Here is a 19,679-nt window from a genome sequence, read left to right as displayed (position 1 = left end):
AAATGGTCTTGCTTTATTGTATATTCATCAGGACATTAATCTAGATATAGAAAAAATTATAGATCTTTTTGCAAAAGACAAAAGAAGAATTGAACTAGCTTTCTAATTCGGAGTGAAAGTTCTTCATGCCTTTTTTAAACTCTTGACTGTAAAGATGACTTCCGCTAACCTCAGTCAATATAAACACAAACAATCGTTCTCAGGACTTTACTTACCTGGACGATCGACATCTACAAACATTTTTTTGCTTTTTTTTATTGACAACTTCATTTGATAAGTTGACATAAAATCGTTTGCATAATGATCAGCATATAGGTATGACTAGACCATTATAAAATGAAATTCCATATTGATGAAGCGTAAAGAATTTTTTTAGGTTAAGTTTGTAATGAACCAGGCCGTCCATGTCGGAAGCCCTCAAAGCATATTTTTCTGCGAGTTTCCTAGGCATGCTGATGAGCTCTGATATTGAGCGAAACGGTCAAAAATCGATAATTTATGAGCAAGAATGTTAGCTCATTCCAGTAATAAATATTTTAGAAGACCAACTGCAAAAACGCAGGAAATAGCGTTTTTCGCGATGCAATTTTTAAATTTTACCGGGGGGGACATGTTCCTGGACCTCCCCCCAAGAAAAGTCGCGCTAACGGTGCGACATTGTGCCTAAGTTCACATACGAAGCTGGATCCGCCCCTGGTCACACGGGGCATTTAAGGGTCAAGACACTTCATTCTTTTACACTTTTAAAGGAGTTCCATAAGTTTGTGAAAAGGTAATGTATCTCGACGTTCCTGTATCTTTCATATAACACTGATATATTTAGATAAAAGCAAGTTGGAAAGCTTGTTCTTCAACATTTATATTTTAACATAAGAAACTTTCTCACAGTAACATTCATTATTTTCAATTAATCTTCATCACTTGTCAAATACAACAGCAGCAAAGTCTATTTGCAACAGGCGTGGATGTAAAGCTCACCAGTCCAATGACCATATTGACCACAATTTCCATGGCATTGTATTTTGCTGTCACCAAACCTGCCGCTCCTGATGTAGCTGGCAGAGGCAGCGTACAAACTTATTGCTTTCATGTAACCATCGTGACGAGTAAAACCTGGTGGACAATCCCCGTTGGCCAGAATACAATAGCTGCCAGATGGCCATTTATCTTTATTTAAGAGTCTTGAGTCAATTGCACGATCAAGGTAGTCTTGGACAAAATTTCTACCTAAAAATCAAATTTTCAAAAACATTGTTCCATACAAAGCTAATTAAGCATTGTTCTTTCATATTCCGTCGTTATTTTTTTGATTTGTGCAAAGTAAAATGAAAAAATACCAAAAGAATGAGATAAGAATAGTTTTGCCTCAAAACAAAACATTAGGCTTTTCTATTACAGAAAGGCTTATCTCTATTAGAGTTCAGTGGACTTAGCAGACCATTTATGACGTCATCAAAGAATAGCATGCATGAAACAAGTTTCATCCATTTCGGCATTTTCCCCATGCACGTTTTTTCTATTTTATGTAACTATTATCATAACTAATTTTTTGATATTAGAATTAAACTGTAGTATATTTATTTAAATAAATATATAAATAAAAGGAAAATCATTGACATACGGCTTTGTGACTAAAATTGTTTTGACTCCGAGGAGCCCCTTAAATTAAGGCAGACCCACGTAGTATTTTTAGCTTTAGGAAACAAACAGAACATTCGCAGTTTTTACCTAAACAAATACATGTAGGCCTATAAAATCTTTTAAGATACAAATATTAAGGATGATTACTCTATTTTTGTGTATAGGAATTTTATTTAACGTCTTCATTAACATCGACGCTTCCATAATGTCAGTTATCAATATCATTCACTGTTCATAGTCAAGGGTATGAAACCTAAACTTTCAATATAAATGAAATCCATTTTATATAATTGATCGTTCTTATTGCGTCGTTCTCCAATTTGCCAAACGCCAGCCCCTGTGGTTGTCTATATTCCAGTGCTGAATTCAGTTTTAACTTTTAAATGCGTCAAGCAACGTGGCTAAAGGCTACAATTGAGACGGACATACAGATCAGATCTGCTAATATCAGATCAGTTAGCATGTGATGTGTTCACATGCAGAAAACGAATCTCGGTGATTTAAAATTTGAAAATAACCAAACAAAATATACCTTACCATACTGATGCAGCAAGACGCCAACGCACAAAGCACAGATTACTCCCAAAATCCAATTTATGTTTCTTCACGTCCAGGCATTTTATATTAGATTCCAAATAATTGCCACAGCCCAGAACTAACACTTTCCCCTACTGAACTATACAGGTAAATTAAATTTAAGGGGTTTTGTCGTCAAAAATGTGACGCAAGGGTTGTTATGAGGTATTTTTCCCGCTGTTATTTGCTGAAAGAAACAGCATTTACGCATAGCACTGCAAAATTTTTAGATTATAGAAAAGAAAAGAATTGACAAAAGCAAAGTCTTTGTGATGTTCAGACTGAAGTAATTGCATAACATATTTATTATTTAGGATTTATAGAGTATCACACAACTATGACTTTACTTTTTGTTAACTATTTAACAAAGGCTTTTTATATTTCTTATTTAAAAACCAACTATTCAACGTTGAAGTGAATCAAGTGATTTACTAATTATGCCTTGCAATGCTTAAAACCTCACTTAGTCTGGATATGTTACTATCGTGGCTATAGTTTGAAAAACCGTCTATGAGCAATTTTTGTAAAATCAGTTGGTGTAAACCAACAATTCAACGTTATTTTGATGTTTTATACAAACGAGATTTTGTGTTTGCATATTCAACCATTTAAATGTTGACGTGGAGATGCATTGAGTTTCGTTGATTGTGTGTTATCAATGAGTAGACAATGACATAGCACTGCATGTAGCAACATTTGCATCATGCTAATTATTTGAATATCGCAAGGACTATTTCAACTGTTGTGTTATCTATTCCTACATTTACATCAAGTGCCAAACCTATGCAGTTTTAAAACCATGAATGATGTATAGTTATTGAGGCAGTGTGTACAGACAATGACATTTAGCGTAAGTCAGACAGTAAAAATTGTTCGTAATTTTGCATCCCGTGAATCTAGATGTCAATTAAAAAATGCAGATTCATTGGTTTGTATTGCACAACCAGTTTGAAGAACGAAGTATTTTGTACGGCTGGGACTGTTGAATTTTTAGCAAAGTTTTCACGTGTCATATACAAGTATAGTAATTTTTTGTATCGTCAGAACGTTTTAATTTAAGCAAGATTACTTTATAATGAGCTACAAATTTGAGCTACATTGACATTCAGCTGTCATATAGTCATTTGTATTGACATTCACATATTCAGTGGCATTGGCATTCATATAGTCATTGGTATCGACATTTATTCAGTCATTTGTGTCGGTATTTATGTAGTCTTTGCAATATTGGTATTCATGATTCATCTTGTTCATGTGATTGGTATTGGCATTAAAATAGTCATGCATTGGTATTCGCATTGATGATTTATAAAATGATTGCATGGTATTGAAATTTGTATTGAAACAGATTACAGTGCAGCTGTGAGAATTTAGAAAACTACAGTTTCCTAAGATTCAGAGAGTTCGATCGAAATCAAAGGCTCCTGTTCAATAAGTGATAACTCAAACTTTTTAATTATTTGATGTTAAAACATTTATAAATCTTCGATTGTTTTAAGGTAGGATACATGATGATAGTATTCTGTATTCATGATTCTAGCTAACTATATTATGCATTTCTTGGTCTGGCAAAAAATTGAATAATGCATGATAAATTGATTAATTATGTGTTTTACAGTGTTTAAAACTATAATATACCTAAGAAACCTAACCATTAACCTTACAAAGGAAATTGTCTACCAATAAAGTAAAATTATTTATGATTATAGATGTTATGAAGTATGTTTTAGTAATTGGTGTTTGTGTTATTTTATACATATGGTTTCACTGTGTTTTCATGTGATATCAAAGTGCTATGATAGACTACCTATATAGTTTCGACACTCAACAGTGCAGGAAATCTACCAAATATTTTTCACTATTTGGATTTTTATACCAACATCATCAACCAAGTCCACTTAAAACACCTTATTCATGACCTTTTCTCTGATTTATCAAAATATGTGTTTATAATATACACAGAATACTCTTATCATTTTTATGTAGCTTGGAAGTTAATGCAAGTTTGGTATTCATCACTTTCTTTCTTTGGAATATTGCAAAAACTTCTCTATGTTTAGTACACTGGCAGATGGGAACTGGGTGTACAATGCATGTTCCATTTCACTGGTAGGGGATGAAAGTTTATCACTTTATGTTGCCTTACCAGCACTGAATTTTTTTAGAATGCTGAATATTATGCTCACCATCCATTAATTCATAAAGATGGGGTATGTTTTCAAAATGCATTTGCATGTGCTTGTCTGATACTGCCCTTTCAGTATGTGAATAGCACAACCATATTGCAGCAGCTATGGAAGAAGCTAAGAATAATGCATACGTTTTTATGTATTCATCAATGATGTGTATGTTCTCATTGGCATCTGTTACGTCCTGCATTATTCAATCATACTACCCAATTGGAAATGATTCTTTACCAGACTTGGTATTCTCTTTGAACATTGCTTGTATTGTCATGTTCCATACATGCTCACTTTTGCACACAGAAAGAAAGATGGTGCATTAGTTTTTTGCAGTGGATTGTATTGTTCTTTTACTTTTTATTGCAAAAAATGACGTGCTTCATCTTTCTATTGCTACCAATGAACATTACTATGATTATGACGATGGATGAAACTATTTTGATTTGATTATGGTAAGATTTGGCAAACAAGAAGTAGTAATTACAGACCAAATTTAAAACTGATCAAAATTTACGAATTTTCCGTTCAGAACATGGATAGGGTTCTCCTTTATTCCTTCTTGTATACTTTCAGAAATCGCATTTCTGAGAGTTAAATTTTATGAAATTTTCTGGGAGCGCATGCCCCCAGACCCCTAGCGGAGGCTCACGGACACGGTTAGTACATAACCCAGATTTGCCCCTGGTTCTGTCTACAACAATTTCCAGTAGCTATTTCTAATATTTCAATGTACAATCAATACTTGTCTGCTTTGTGTTGCAGGCCGCAATGTACGCAATACAATGTGAGCATTTGTAAGTTGTAACAACTTGATGGCGTCAATTATTCAAAAATATTAAACATATATATTGCAGTATTTAGCAAATTATCATCCAGAAGGAGTAAAAATCTACTCAATTAATGAATGAATGCAAGATTATTGTCACTGCATAAATGACATAAAGAGGGGGATCAAGCTTTCTCGCGAGCCTCTCGCGACGAAAAAACTACCCCTCCCTCACACACACTTAAAGAAAAGCAAAAACAAATGACTTATTTGTATATGTAATAGCATGGTTTCGAATGCAATTTGCAAAGAACAAGCACGAGTGAGTTTTTCAGAGACTATCAAAATTCTGCTGACTTTTAACTTCAGCGTACGTACATTTCAGCCGGCAAGTTATTAATATCGACCGGCTCCTATATTTCAATTCCGTCGGATATTACTTTTCACAACACCATAGCTTCTACACACACCGCTAGAACTAGGTATCTACTTTTAGCAGTGCTCATATTTATATCCAGAATCATCTTTAAAACGGTGAATTTCAAACTCGTTCACCAAAGAAAATTTACTTAAAACTTATGCCCGCCATTGTAATTGCTTTGTTTACATTATAATTTAACTTTCCCGCTTTTACAATGTTTTATTTTGATTGGCTCTTGGCACTTCTTTGTTTGAGTAACCATCGGGAGGACATTTATCGAAAGTAAATTGCACTGGTGTTTCGCCTTTTTGCCCTGGTGTTTACGACAAATTGCACTGCTCTTAACCAATCAGAAATATTTTCATGTATATTTTTACAAAAGGTAGTCCCCCTCCGTTGGTCCGGCCTTGATGACGTACAGCGCATTGAATTGTCCAACATTATATTTCATTAACGATTCAACGAATGTGATGAATGTAGTAGACTTCAAAAAGATTTTTGCTTCTTTCTCGACGGTTTTTTTGCTCATCATTTTGTATTACTTGACAAGAAAGAAAAGTGGAGTCAAATTTGGGCTTGAAATATTTGACATCAAAATAAGTTGCGGCGAATGGCCAGGAAAGCTAAATCATGGCAAAGCGAATCCGATTCTACCACCCGTTTTGCTTACCTTGTACAAACGGCTTCATGCTTATCGGAACATCTTCTTAGTACCCAAGCTTTAGGACGAGAATCGGACAATGACGTTCTTGTTCTCAGTTGGAGAAACAAATGCTCTGAAACAGAACTTTCAACGCATGGCTACAACATCAAGTATATTTTCGGTCGACCTGGAGCAGAGCAGTGCAAGTCCGAGAGCGAAGGTCGAGAGTTGCTCCTGCTCGAAAGCTCTCACAAACTTTTCCGAGGTTTTCATAAGCCTGTGCAATCATGAAAAACATCTTTTGCTTCTTTTATAAAATAAAAATATAGTAAAACAGACAAATTTAAAACAAGCGTTTTAATTTTTTCTTTAACATGTACTCGTGTTTGCTTTGCTAATTCTCTTTGATTGATTTAATTTATTGAGATCAGATCGGTTTGGCCTAGGCTAAGGCAAACACAGCTATAGACCATCACCACACGCGTTCTATTGTTTTTATTTTATAATTCATTTTAGTGGTGATATTGTACGAGTTTTATAATGTTTTTTTTTTGAGATAATTGGAGAACACTTTGTACTTAACAAGGCCTTTTTTTCAATGAAATGTAACACCAGTGCTGATTGGTTGGATGCTCAAAAAAACCCGTGTTTCCATAACGCTATAAGCAGTTAATATAATGGTTTTAGTAGAATCGTCATACTAGTATTCAGAAATGGTTGGCATAATCATTATTGCTGACGTCGTTGCCGACATCTACTATCGCATCAGAGAAATTGAGAGCAAGCAATCTAATTGTTAACTAGTATTCTATTGAAAATGCTTTATTTTGATTGTCTGCTTTACTAGCTATGTATAATTTTCAACAGATAGCGAATAGCGAAAAAACATAGCTGTCTAACCTGCCGTCTCGCGTTTTACTAAGAGTTTCGGACAGTAAACTTGATCGTTTACTTCTGAAAGCAATTATAGATAAGACTAATATTGCCACCAAATGCATAATAAAAAAAAATTCAATTGGAATAACTAAACATTCATTGAGGAAGTGTCATTCGCTTTTTGATACAAAACAAATGTTATGAACAACATATGTCGTGATAAAACCAAAAAATTAAGAAAAAGTATAACGACATTTTTTATGACTACCAGTATAATGTTACTAAAACAATTCAATTTTATGCATGATAACTTGATTCGGACACATAAAATTTCGCCTTACAGAGATCTCAATCTGGTAATCTAACAGTCAAATAGAAACACAGAATAATAACAACAAATTTTTCATCATGATGATGAACAAAAATTACGCGAGGCTGTAGCAACATTTTTTGTCAAAAGAAATAGATCTTTCAGTCATCATTTCCAAACGATGAGTCATTATCAAATCAAAAATTTTTAGCCTGGCTTAATGATCTTAAAAATGAATTGTTTCCCTAAAATAAAGTAGTTATTAGTAGTTTTAACGATGTGTAATACGAAAGAACTTATCTGGCTGTGTGTTTTTCTTACGTGAAAAGACTGGGGAGGAAGCGGCTTTAAGATTACAGGGAAAGTTAGCGTTCCACTTATATTTGTTTCAATAGGCCATCCATGAACACTTGAAAGGCATTTGATGCTTATTGTAAAATAACAAGAGGGCAGGCCATTCAAGCCATATCCAAACAAGGAAACCATGAACTAATTGCTTATTCTGAAACATCATGTGATCTCATTAGTGGTTGACTGACGGGACTAATGTTGACAGCAACACAAAGTTAAACAGTGACAATAATAGTTCCAATTAAAATATAAAAAATGTCTGGGTTGGTAAAAGCAAAGAAGTATGATTGGAAAGACTCAAATTTAGCACTTTTTGGCTCCGACAGCGAAAAAAAGGTAGTTTTGCTAGCATGTCGTCGACATGAAACACATTGGATTTGCGTAAATATTTATCGAACAATTAAATCTGTAGACTCATTCAAATCTGCCATAAATGTGTCGTTTTTTCTTCATCAACAGATAGGTAAAATTTAATACATGATTTTAAAAAAGAATGTTTGCGTAAGGTTAAGGAAAACTCGACATTTTCCAGTCGGTTAATAACACATTATTTCTACTGTGTGAAAATTAATGAATGGAGACTGTCTAAGTATGTTTGTCTGTGGTCCAGTTTTTGTTTTAAATTTTACGCAAATAAATAATAAACTTGTAAGCAGTTTAACAAGCCAACCAGTTATTTGTGCTCGGCTTTCTTAGTTCAGATATATTTTCAGTTAAACGAATTTGAGAAATTAAATTTTACACGTCTATTTTTAGTGCAAAGTTGCCTAGCAACATTGATAGCGAGTAGTATCATGACGTCATACCCAACTCACAAATATGCAATTCCCAAATTTTCGGCGAAAAATGTCGATTTGTTTTGCCGTTATGTTGCAGCAAAAGGTTGGACACGAGGAGATAAATGAAGTGATTTTTGGTGTATTGGACAGTTTTTTCAGAAAGAAATTTTATGAAGAAATCACAGAACCATGAACCAACTGTTTCATTGAATACGACAAACTATAGTCGAATTAAGCTTTTCAGATTCGTTATGAGTATGTTAAGTGGGCCAAGGATGACTAATATTTACCAGCTGAAGTTACATTATACTGCAATTGTTTGCGTTGTAAGGGGGAAGACGGTGAAAGCGAATTCATTGCTCCCGTTTGTTTGATGAAAACGCTGCAGTCCTTTTCTTTGTACACCGACTGTAATTACACTTTCCTGTATTCCCCTTAAAAAAGTAAAATAATTGTACATAGGAAATTTGCGCGCATGTATTTAACATGTTTATTCTTCACAAAATTATAGTATACAGCCTGGTGTATACGATAAAAACTATCATTTGTAACGAACTTAGCGTTCCCACGCTACTCTAAGAGATCACACACATCCATTCTGGTGGAACTTCTACAACCTTTCACCTTCCCTAATATACAAAAGAAGTACACAAAATTTACGATCGCGTATACTGCAAAATTCATGCCATTGGGATAAAATGGTCTTTGCCCCAGGCCCCCAGATAAGACCAGCTTCAATTAACTCAATGAGTCTCGCAGTTTAAATAAAGATTTTACGTTTACAATAGATGAGCACGAGATTACTAAAGTTTTCTGATGGGCAGATTCATCTCAGGGAGGTTAACTGTTGTTGCTATTGTCGTCTAAAAGCACTCGACCAAATCTGCCTGACAGCAAGCGCAAACAATCTAACTCATCTATACACTTACAACAGCATAAATGGGTAGCAAGCCGAAGCTGCATGGAAACTAAATCTCATTGTTATGGTCAGACCAAGTCCAGTAGATGACTTGACTTGTTTACGTTTTGCTGGCAGGCAGATTTATCCCAATGGAGGTGAAGCGTTGTTGCTAATGTTGTCTAAAAGTGCTCCACCAAATCTGCCCTCCAGCAAAAGCGTAAGCAAGGACTGCTCATGCTAAAAACTATCTTTTTCACAACTTTTAGGTTAAAAAAGAATCTGCAAAAACAGAGTCAGCTTGGGAAGGTGCTGGTCAAAAACCAGGGCTTCAGATATGGCGTATAAAACAATTTAAGGTAAAGATGATAAATTTATGGCAGTAAAAGTTTGGAGTCGTACTTTGTGAAATTAGAGTGATTTAGCAAACACGACGTTTCGTCTAAGACGATAAATTTTCACGAGGGATCTGGGTCTAGGGCGCCACCAAGTCGTAAAGTATTTAGGATTTAGCAAACCTTTTGTAGGACTTCGTCAAATGATAGTATGAAACAAGTTTTATCCATTTCGGCATTTTTCCAGCTGAATCCTGTTTTCCGATAATTTTAAACTAATTTTTTGATATCAAAAATATGCTGCAGTATATTCATTTCAATAAAATTATAAATAAAAGCAAAATCATCGGCATACGGCTTTGTGACTAAAATTGTTTTGACTCCGAGGAAACCCCGAAATTAAAGCAGACCCCGGGTTGTTTATTTGTTTTTGTTTTTCTCGCTTTAGGAAACAAAATATTCGCAGTTTTTTCTTAAATGAATATACGTAGGCCTATATAATCTTTTAACATGCAAATATCAAGGATATTTTCTTATTTTTGTTTAAAAATAAGTTTGTTTCAGCCGTCAAATTGTATGTTTTCATGTCGTCGTCATCAACACAACTGCCGTCGTTAATTGAATCGGAAGTAAAAGGCGCATGCACGCCATTTTCACGACGTCTTAGACGAAACGTCGTGGTTGCTAAATCACTTTATTAGGGAGCTTTAGCAAAGACGAGTACGACAACGAGTATGATTTACGTCATTTTAGAGCGAAAACATTGTTGTGACAACAAAAACACATAGCCGTCATTAATCTGAGTACGATGTTTTGTAAAAAATTCGTAGTCGCGACTACGATGTCTTTTTAAGCAAATAAAGTAGATATATTTCTTCATTCTGTAAGAAATTAGTTTACAGTACTATTTTTGAGCATCCAGGCTTTAATTTAGAACTTTTTTGAGCGCAGATGTACATTGAAAAGGAAAATATGAACTGCAAAACTTTCATGTATTTCGTACGCAAAGTGAAAGATAAACAAACAATAAAATAGTACAAATTTATCGTACATAAAACTTAAAATAGTGAAGATTTTTCACTCTAAAGAATTCTATATTCTTGCAAAATCAGTATTACCGATTTGTTGATATCATTATTGACAAATAGATCCGTAGCTGCTTAGCAAACTTTGGTGTTTTACAAAATAAAAAGGCTCGTTCTGTTGCTTACAGCTAAAACTAAATTTTGACGAAGCGACAACGACAACAAACTTACTCGTGCCATTCCTTTACACGGTCAAACTTCGTACTCGTTGTCGTAGTCGTACTCTTGCTAAAGCTCTCTATTGTCTCATTGCGAATCCGGTCATAACTTGAGAAATCAATTTGATTTTTTTATTTGGATAGGTAACACATCACGAACCCGAAGATTATGGAAAATTCTTTAACGGTGATTCCTACATCGTCCTCAACACTTACAAGAAGCCTGATAGCGATGTAAGTTACAAAAAAAGATTTCGCTAACCATAGACAAAATGTAGAAGGCCAAAAGTGGTGCTTATATCCATAAGTCAAGTTGTCATTGATGTGGCTTAGAAAACAATTTCGATTAAAAATAATTTGATTACAATTGACATGTTTGTCATCCATTTGCACACGACGATTTTATGTAACAATAACTTTGACGAAAACGTCATCTATAACATGTACCATAAAACATACAACATATAACATACAGAATATGACATATGACATACAACATGTAACATACAACATATGACATACAACATATAACATACGACTTACGACATATGACATATAACATACAACATATGACATACAACATATGACATACAACATATAACATACAACATATAACATACGACATATAACATATAACATACAACATATGACATAGAACATATGACATACAACATATAACATACAACATATGACATATAACATATAACATACAACATGTACCATAAAACATATAACATACAACATATGACATATAACATACAATATATGACATACAACATATAACATACAACATATGACATATAACATACAACATGTAACTACAACTTATTGCATCTAACATACAACATATGACATACAACATGACATATAACATACAACATGTAACGTGCAACATGACATATAACATATAACATGTAATGTGCAACATATGACATATAACATATAACATACAACATATGACATATAACATTAAACATGCAACATTTAAGAAATAAAATATGTTTACTGTATTTGCATAGTCAGGCTTATGCAAATCGAGGACATCCTTTGGAGAACTCGAGAGCAGATCAGTGTAAGCCCGAGACCGAAGGTCGAGGCAAACACAAAAAACATCTTTATTTCCTTTATAAAATAACAAAATGCGAAAAATGACGAACATTTTAATTTTCCTCTAAAATTTATTTATGATCGATTTGCAATTCTCCCTGACTGATTGATTGTTTTGATTTATTTGATTGGTTGAGCTCAGATGTGTTTTGCACTGGCTAATGCAAACTCAGCTCTAGTCCAATCAGCGCACGCTTTTCATTGTGTTTATTTTATAAATGACATATAACATACATGATATGACATATAGCATATAACATAAAAAATATACCAAATAGCATATACTTTATTGCATACAACACATAACATGTACCTTTTCATTTATAGGAATTATTGTACGATGTCCACTTTTGGATCGGGCAGTATTCAACTCAAGATGAATATGGCGCGGCAGCTTACAAGACAGTGGAGCTTGATACTCTGGTATTTCATATTTCAAAACAAAGCTTTAAAGCACACGGCAAGAAATTCCCTTTTTTCGAATTTCTCAATACCTAATCATACTACAACATTCGTTAAGAAGTTCAAAATTTTGAACAAAAACATGAATGTAAGATGCAGGAGGTATACAGACCTCACGCAGATTTCAGATCAAGAAACTCTAATGTATTGGAGGTAATTGTCTTTTAAGCAAAATAATTCACACTTCAGCTAGACGACAAACCCGTTCAGCATCGCGAGGTAATGAATCACGAAAGCGAGCTGTTCAAATCATACTTTGATTATTTCCTTTTACTGGAAGGGGGGTAAGTAGCTATACATGTTGTTTTTTTCTGCTTTAATAATTTACCTCGCAAAATTTCTTGTCAATTGAGTTTCACTTTGTTTCGTATTGTTACAAAGCTATATTGTAGCCCGCCCACATAAGGGAGAAAGTGACTATATCACCCTCAGGGAAATTATCTTTTTACATAGAGTTGACCATTTTAAAAGCATTTACAATATATTTTATAAGACGAAAATTTATTCTTCTTTGACTTTCTCGGAGTAAAAGTTGGCTTTTTTTGTGTTTGACCGTGAGCTGTTGTGACTGGGTCCAGTTCACCGGACGTGACATACGTTGGAAACAGGCTGCTTTTACGCTATAGTTTATAGTAAATTTGCAGCAAAGTCAAAAATTTATTTTTTATTAAAGTTGAGTTATATTACGCACTTAGTTATTGAACCACACTGTAATTCTATAGCGTTAAAAAGCAGCATGTTCTGCAATGTACGTCACGTCGGCGAACTAAACCCAGTCAAAGCAACAAGAAATTCATTGAGAACGTATCCTAAACGCTATAATTAAGGAAAAGTATTTCATTCAATATAGTTACGAGAGTGGATTCAGACATGTCAAACCACAGGAATACAAACTGCGACTTCTTCGTTTCAAAAAGGAAAAGGTACCTAAATTAACGTTATAATGGCAACGTGTTTTTTCTGAGGAACGGAAAAAATATCTAGCAAAAGCCTATATGGCTACAATAAATCAAAATTGTCTTCACGGACACATATTCCTTTCTTAAGATTAAAGTCAATTTCTAAACAACTACGAAGCTATAAAAATACAATATGGCTTTCCTTCGAAGCTTAATTTTATTAGCTAAGTGAATAAAATGCGAACTCAAGCTGCAGTCTGTATATAAATCTGTAACCTGTATTTTTTCGACAAAAACGTAGAGAACGGTCACATTGAAAGAAATGCCAGCAAATCGCTCAAATTTGAATTCAAACGACGTTTTCATTCTGGATTTCGGACTGGAAATTTATCAGGTACGCGCATGCGTACAACAGAAAGGAACACGCTATATGTTTAACATAAGTTTTGCATAGAATGCAAATCTAAATTTTTTCATACAATCAATGCTGCAGTTTTGAGCAGATGTGAAAATTCAATTGCGTTTTAGTGGAACGGGAAAATATGCAGTAAGGACGAAAAATTCAAAGCTGTTCAATATTTACAACAATTGAAGGTTTGTAAACAATTTTTGAAATGAAAAACTTAAAAAAAAACAGTTTGAAAATATCGTTAAGCCAACTACGCTCAAAAAATGTGCATGTTTTTATCCTAGTCATATATTGAAATTGTTTCTGTCTATTTATTGAAAATACTCTTTTACACACGTGTTCAAATAAGATTTATCATGTTTAGTCCGAAAGAGGAGGAAAACCAAAAGTCGAAACAATCGGTAAGCAGGTGTACTGGAAAAAAAATCTCCCCCTCCCCCCATATCAACAATAGCATGTGTAGCTATATCACAGTTAATTTAACTCCGCCACTATGACGTCAATTTGTAGATGAAGAAAGTAGCGAAAATCACGAAGTATACGAGTTGCTCGCTGAAGGTGGTGACGAAACCGACAGTTCGGTAAATGGATTTATTTTTAAAAATTTAGTCAGCGTAGCGACGGAGCCGAAATCGCGAGAAAATTTCTGGTGTACAGCTGTGATTTGCCACACCCCCTGAAAATGGACTTTCTGTCAAAAGGGGACAGGGCCGTTTTCATATACGCTCGATATAATCCGCAGTCAACTATGGATTACAAGGAGCTGAATACAGTATCATGCATATACGAATACTGCCTGTCCCCTAATTATCGAGGGAGGCTGCAAATCCGTCATTCGACCTCGACTGTTTCCCGGTACACATCTGATTACTCTGAAATCGATTGTTTTTTATGGATTATACATAAGTCATATATTAAATGAGCCCTCATTTATCGACGCTCCGACGGTCCTGTCGCACCTTTGTCCAAACCCGCTATGCCAACAAGCGGAACGTTCTCCTGCGAGTTGCGCACACGTGAAAAGTTGCTACGGGTTGAAGTTAATTGACCAACGTTCAACAATGACTTGCATAGCTTTGCAATAAACTCTATTGTCTATTATTAATATTTTAAACTCTTCACAGGATGAAGCGGATGATTCCGACAGCTTCTCACCAAAATTACTGAGGTAAAACAAAGATATCTTAGCCTTCTCATTTTTGTGCGCTGAGATTATGAAATGCATTTGAGTTTTAAAGACTACAGAAAGAACATGTTTAGAAATATAACATAAAACACACTCCAAAAACATCATCTTGTAAACTCAAGATTCGAGTTTTGCCAACAAGATACAAGATTTAAAAGCAATATTTCGACTTTACTTCAAAGTCATTATCAAGCAAAACGAAGTCGAGAGTTTGCTTTTAGATCTGCTCTCTTGCATATAAAACTCGAATCTTGAGTTTACAAGTTGGAGTATGTTTTATTTTACATATTTCTTGATAAATTGTCCGCTGCAAGACTTTGGTTTAGAAATGGCAGTTAATTTACACACAAGTTTTCTTTTTTCCTAACAAGACTGAGTGATGAAAATGGAAGTTTAGCAATGACAGTTGTAAAGGAAGGACTTTTTCACAGTGACGTTTTGAAGAGCGACGATGGTACGCATTGAATTCCAATTTTCATGTCCGATTTAATGTCTCACAATCAGTGACGTCATAACAAGTGCTTGTATATTGGCTTAATCCGTAGAGTCTCGAAAGTAGCCTTCTTTGAAAGTAATCGCTGCCTTGAAAATAGTACTAGCCCTCTTTTTTTAATATTTACAAACGGATCGCAAAATCAACCGCTCTCTTAATAAAATTTTCAAGAGCTTTACAACATTTGTACTTCATTGTTCAAATAAAACTTCAACAAGTACATTTGTGTCAACTACCGCAACCGTACACATCTTTAACCGCATCGAAAAATCTCGTTTGTAAAACATGTTTTAAGAAATCAACATTGAAGTTAGTTCTGATGCTGAAAATCACAATTCGAAACTAAGCGCACTCCCGCCCCTCCCCCTTACTGAAAGTAGCCGCTCCTTGAGGCCGGTAATTGCGAAAGTAGCCCGGGCGGCTACTTTTGAGACTATACGGTATGTTACTTGCAAAGTTCTATGTATTGTGAAGTTGTAAAGTGCCTATTTAACCCTCAAGGAAATTATATATTTAGATAAAGTTGGACATTTTAAGAACATTTGCAACATATTTAATATATAAAGACGAAAACTTGAATTTCCTTGACTTTCTGGGCGTCAAAGTTGGCTTTTTCGTGTTTGACCGTGAGATGCTGTGACTGGGTCTAGTTTAATTGACGTGACGTAGATTGGAGAACACGCTGCTTTTTAACGCTGTACTTTATAGTAAAATTTGTAGCAAAGTCAAGAAATTTATTTTTTATCAAACTTGAGTTATATTGTGTACTTTACTATTGAATCACACTACATTTCTATAGTGTTAAAAATAACCATGTTCTCCAATGTATGTCACGTTGGCGAATACACCCAGTGAACTCGACATTTGAATAACTGGAATGATAACCGAAGCCAAAAAAATATTTGTCGTCATTATTCGTCATCACACGTCAGGCTCGAGTCTCTCGCGTGTTCCTTTTAATTTTTTAAATCATTTGTACCTTAGTAATGATAGAGTTCGGATCTTGATCAGAGCGTAAAAATAACGAAATTTTTGGAATGAAAAGGTTCACGGAAAGTGAATCAAAGTGATAAATCGAGAAGCAAGATGAGGTGAACTTAGTCGATCTGCTCTTACGCTGCGGTTTTCCTTTAAAACATATCAAAGTCTTTAAGGATATTCAATTATTGATATCGAGATGACAACCATTTAGTATTTCAAGCACTATCAAAATCGATGAAAAATACAATCGCTCTGTAAAAAGTAAAAATGTGAGTTATAGACTCAATATTTTTTATGAAACTGGATATTCAAGTTTCTTTTTTCTTCGGAAAAACAAATCTTTAAATGCACTGAAATGACAAAAAAAGACAAACACTGTCTGACACCATTTGAAAATTTACCTTCCGATGTAAGAAAAATTTTTGCTTGAATATTTTCTCGTCATATTTTCTTATTGTATTGTCTTTTTAGCATACAGTGTAATTTCAGTTGGCTTTTCCTAGTTTTAAGTTGTAAGTAACAACGAACTCACTGTAGTAAAGTTTCAGCTGTAAAAAATAACCTTTTGCGAAGAGTTGGCCTCGTGTGTTGTTTGTCGTGATGTTGTTTATATGTTTATGCTTTTGCAATTTGTATTCAAATTTATACTGGCCGTGTATGTTTGGCACTCAGGGGAATGAAACTGACGTACAAACCGCGAGAATATTCGACTTTGAAGGACTGGAACTGACGTACAAACCGCGCAAGAGACTAGGACTTTGGCTTCAATTTTATATCTATAAAATGTATTGTCGTTATCATTCCAGATATATATATATATATGGAGTTCACTGATACGACCCATTCAAAGCACCTCACGGTCAAACACAAAAAAGCAAACTTTGACGCAAAAAACGTCAAGGAAGATCAAATTTCCGTGTTATAAAATATATTGCAAATATTCTTAAAATGGTCAACTCTATTTAAATTGATTATTTCCCTAAAGTTGATACAGGCACTTTAAATCTTGCCCACAAAAACTGAAGGACAATTAAAATGTTACGGCGACCATTATTGAGAAATGTGTGGTCTAGGTAGCGTATCAAAATATCAGCTATACCTTCGTGAAATAACAATGAAGGTTGTTTCTTCATTCAAACTAGTGTTTATTGCCGACACGGGCAAAGAAGTTTTTGTTTGGGTTGGAAAACAAGCGAGTGATGCTGAAAAGAAGAATGGTTTGACCTATGCTCATGTAAGTTGACGCATTTTAAAGCAGTTCAGACCTTAACTCTAATATTGCTCTTATGAAACTCTTGAAGTGCCTACGATACCAAATATTTTATTGTCTTGAATGAAAGATCTCCTAAAACTATAAATGACTTACTTTAGAGTAGCATCAATGTCAGCATGCTTACTTGTGGAATTATTATAAAGTTTTGGTTCCGTCGTTTCCCGATGTACATATCTTAAAATCATGTTTTATTTTGTTGTAGCATAACAAACCTGCTTGTTTTTTTTTTATCAAAACTACATCACTTCACTTCACTTGACTCTGAAGATGACTACCGCTAAGGTTGTCGAAACCAGAGCCATACATACGAAAGAGTTGGGACACCGGAAGTAAATTGCCGAACGTCCGCCATTTTTGTCTAAAAGCCAGCAATATAGAGCATTAAATGTTGGAAAGACAAATTTTCTGTTGTGTTTTCCTATTCATGAATAGACAATGATCGTTACCTTTGGAATTCATTTGTTTATGGATGTCATAATAGAAAAACATTTATTTAATGCAGTAGATGTAATTTATACGCCATTAATACTGCTTTTGCCAGAAGGGAACGCGTATGTTTCTATTCTTTGCCGCTTTGATTGCCACCATTATAACGCAACATAAAATTGTTGTAAATTTATTTATAATTTATTTCCTATGTAAAAAATGGTTGTAATTTGAGCTTTTAGAACAAAAATGGCGGCTAGATACCCATGTGACCATATTTGCCCAATCACCTTGATTATAATGCAAAATGTAGAGAACAAAAAGTGTCCCAACTCTTACAAATACACGGCTGTGGTCGAAACGTCAGTCAACATCAACACCAACATTCCTTCTCAAGACTTTACTAATCTGGACGATCTACATCTACAAACATGTAACGATACTCCTGGGTTTAAACCATCGACTTTGAAACTATATTGTTATGTAAACTGCTCATATACCTACTATCAGGCCAATTTGCTCATTTCTTACTGAGTAACGAAAATGTAAAACAAGAAAATAAGTGAACGTAAATTTTCTAATCGCTTCCATAAATCCATTAAAGTTTTGGGAGATCTTTTATCTAAGACAATCACAAAATTTCATTTCCATATCATAGGCGGCCGTGAAATCTGTTTGTGTTTGTGTTTCGGTATTTTATAAATTGATTTATGTTATAAAATACATGCTTCATTCACGTGCAAGGTTTGTAACGCACGCGATCTCGTGAGACTTCCACGTATGTACTGGTCTGAACAGTCAAAATGTCAAACGGTTAAAACCCTACATACGTGGGGTCACGCGATATCACGCGCGTGACAAACATCAAGGAATGCATTTACTATTTTCATAAATCAATTGCATAAAAAACATAAACACAAAAGATTTCTGTGCTACCTACGGTCATATACACTTCAAACCGTCTTCTGCCATTGTAGAAATATCTTCAAAGCAGCAAACATCCATTGGTTCCAATAACGGTTCTCAAAGAGGGACAAAAAAGCAGAGCGTTTGACAAAATTCTGAACTAGTTATTTTGATGGCATGAAGCTAAATTTAAGTGCCAAAGTTTATCGGACTAAGTTATGTCATAGGATGTAATCTAATTTGTTGTTTAGTTATTAGTTGTTACCAATAACAGTTTAAAAAGTTCTTGTCGAGTACATTAGGTCAAATATGACGTCATACATGACGCAAACGCAACATTGTATTTTGTACGACGTCGCAAATTATTGACAAACAGTCGAGGTTTCCCGGATTCGCCCATGCTTATAACGATACTGCATCACTGAATGGCAAGTTTTTGAGTCAATTTATCGTTAGCAACGGAGCCGCACGTACAAGTCGTTCGTGACGATTTCGATAAGATAATATTTTTGATG

General features: G+C 34.5%; 1 protein-coding gene across 1 annotated transcript; it reads left to right on the top strand.

Annotated features, from left to right (window-relative positions):
• The first annotated feature begins 7,934 nt into the window (after positions 1-7,934).
• LOC124443665 (gelsolin-like protein 1) lies at positions 7,935-19,449 on the top strand. Its single transcript, XM_046994145.1, has 14 exons — positions 7,935-8,103; positions 9,714-9,803; positions 11,167-11,256; positions 12,457-12,552; positions 12,781-12,875; positions 13,442-13,514; positions 13,792-13,884; positions 14,019-14,084; positions 14,264-14,300; positions 14,410-14,480; positions 15,024-15,067; positions 15,457-15,539; positions 17,702-17,793; positions 19,236-19,449. The coding sequence occupies exons 1-14, from the start codon at positions 8,023-8,025 to the stop codon at positions 19,326-19,328; spliced, it is 1,104 nt and encodes a 367-aa protein (XP_046850101.1). The 5' UTR covers positions 7,935-8,022; the 3' UTR covers positions 19,329-19,449.
• Positions 19,450-19,679: the final 230 nt, after the last annotated feature.

This window comes from Xenia sp. Carnegie-2017, unplaced genomic scaffold (assembly GCF_021976095.1).
Source record: "Xenia sp. Carnegie-2017 unplaced genomic scaffold, XeniaSp_v1 HiC_scaffold_21, whole genome shotgun sequence".
Taxonomy (NCBI): Eukaryota; Metazoa; Cnidaria; class Anthozoa; order Malacalcyonacea; family Xeniidae; genus Xenia; species Xenia sp. Carnegie-2017.
Note: the sequence above shows the minus strand (reverse complement) of the source record. Positions and strands in the feature narration are given on the sequence as shown.

Coding starts and splice junctions, on each gene's coding strand:
- LOC124443665 (XM_046994145.1), top strand. CDS start 8,023: ATGTCTGGGTTGGTAAAAGCAAAGAAGTATGATTGGAAAGACTCAAAT. Junction 9,804..11,166: donor GGCGTATAAAACAATTTAAG/GTAAAGATGATA, acceptor TTATTTGGATAG/GTAACACATCACGAACCCGA. Junction 12,876..13,441: donor TTCCTTTTACTGGAAGGGGG/GTAAGTAGCTAT, acceptor CATTCAATATAG/TTACGAGAGTGGATTCAGAC.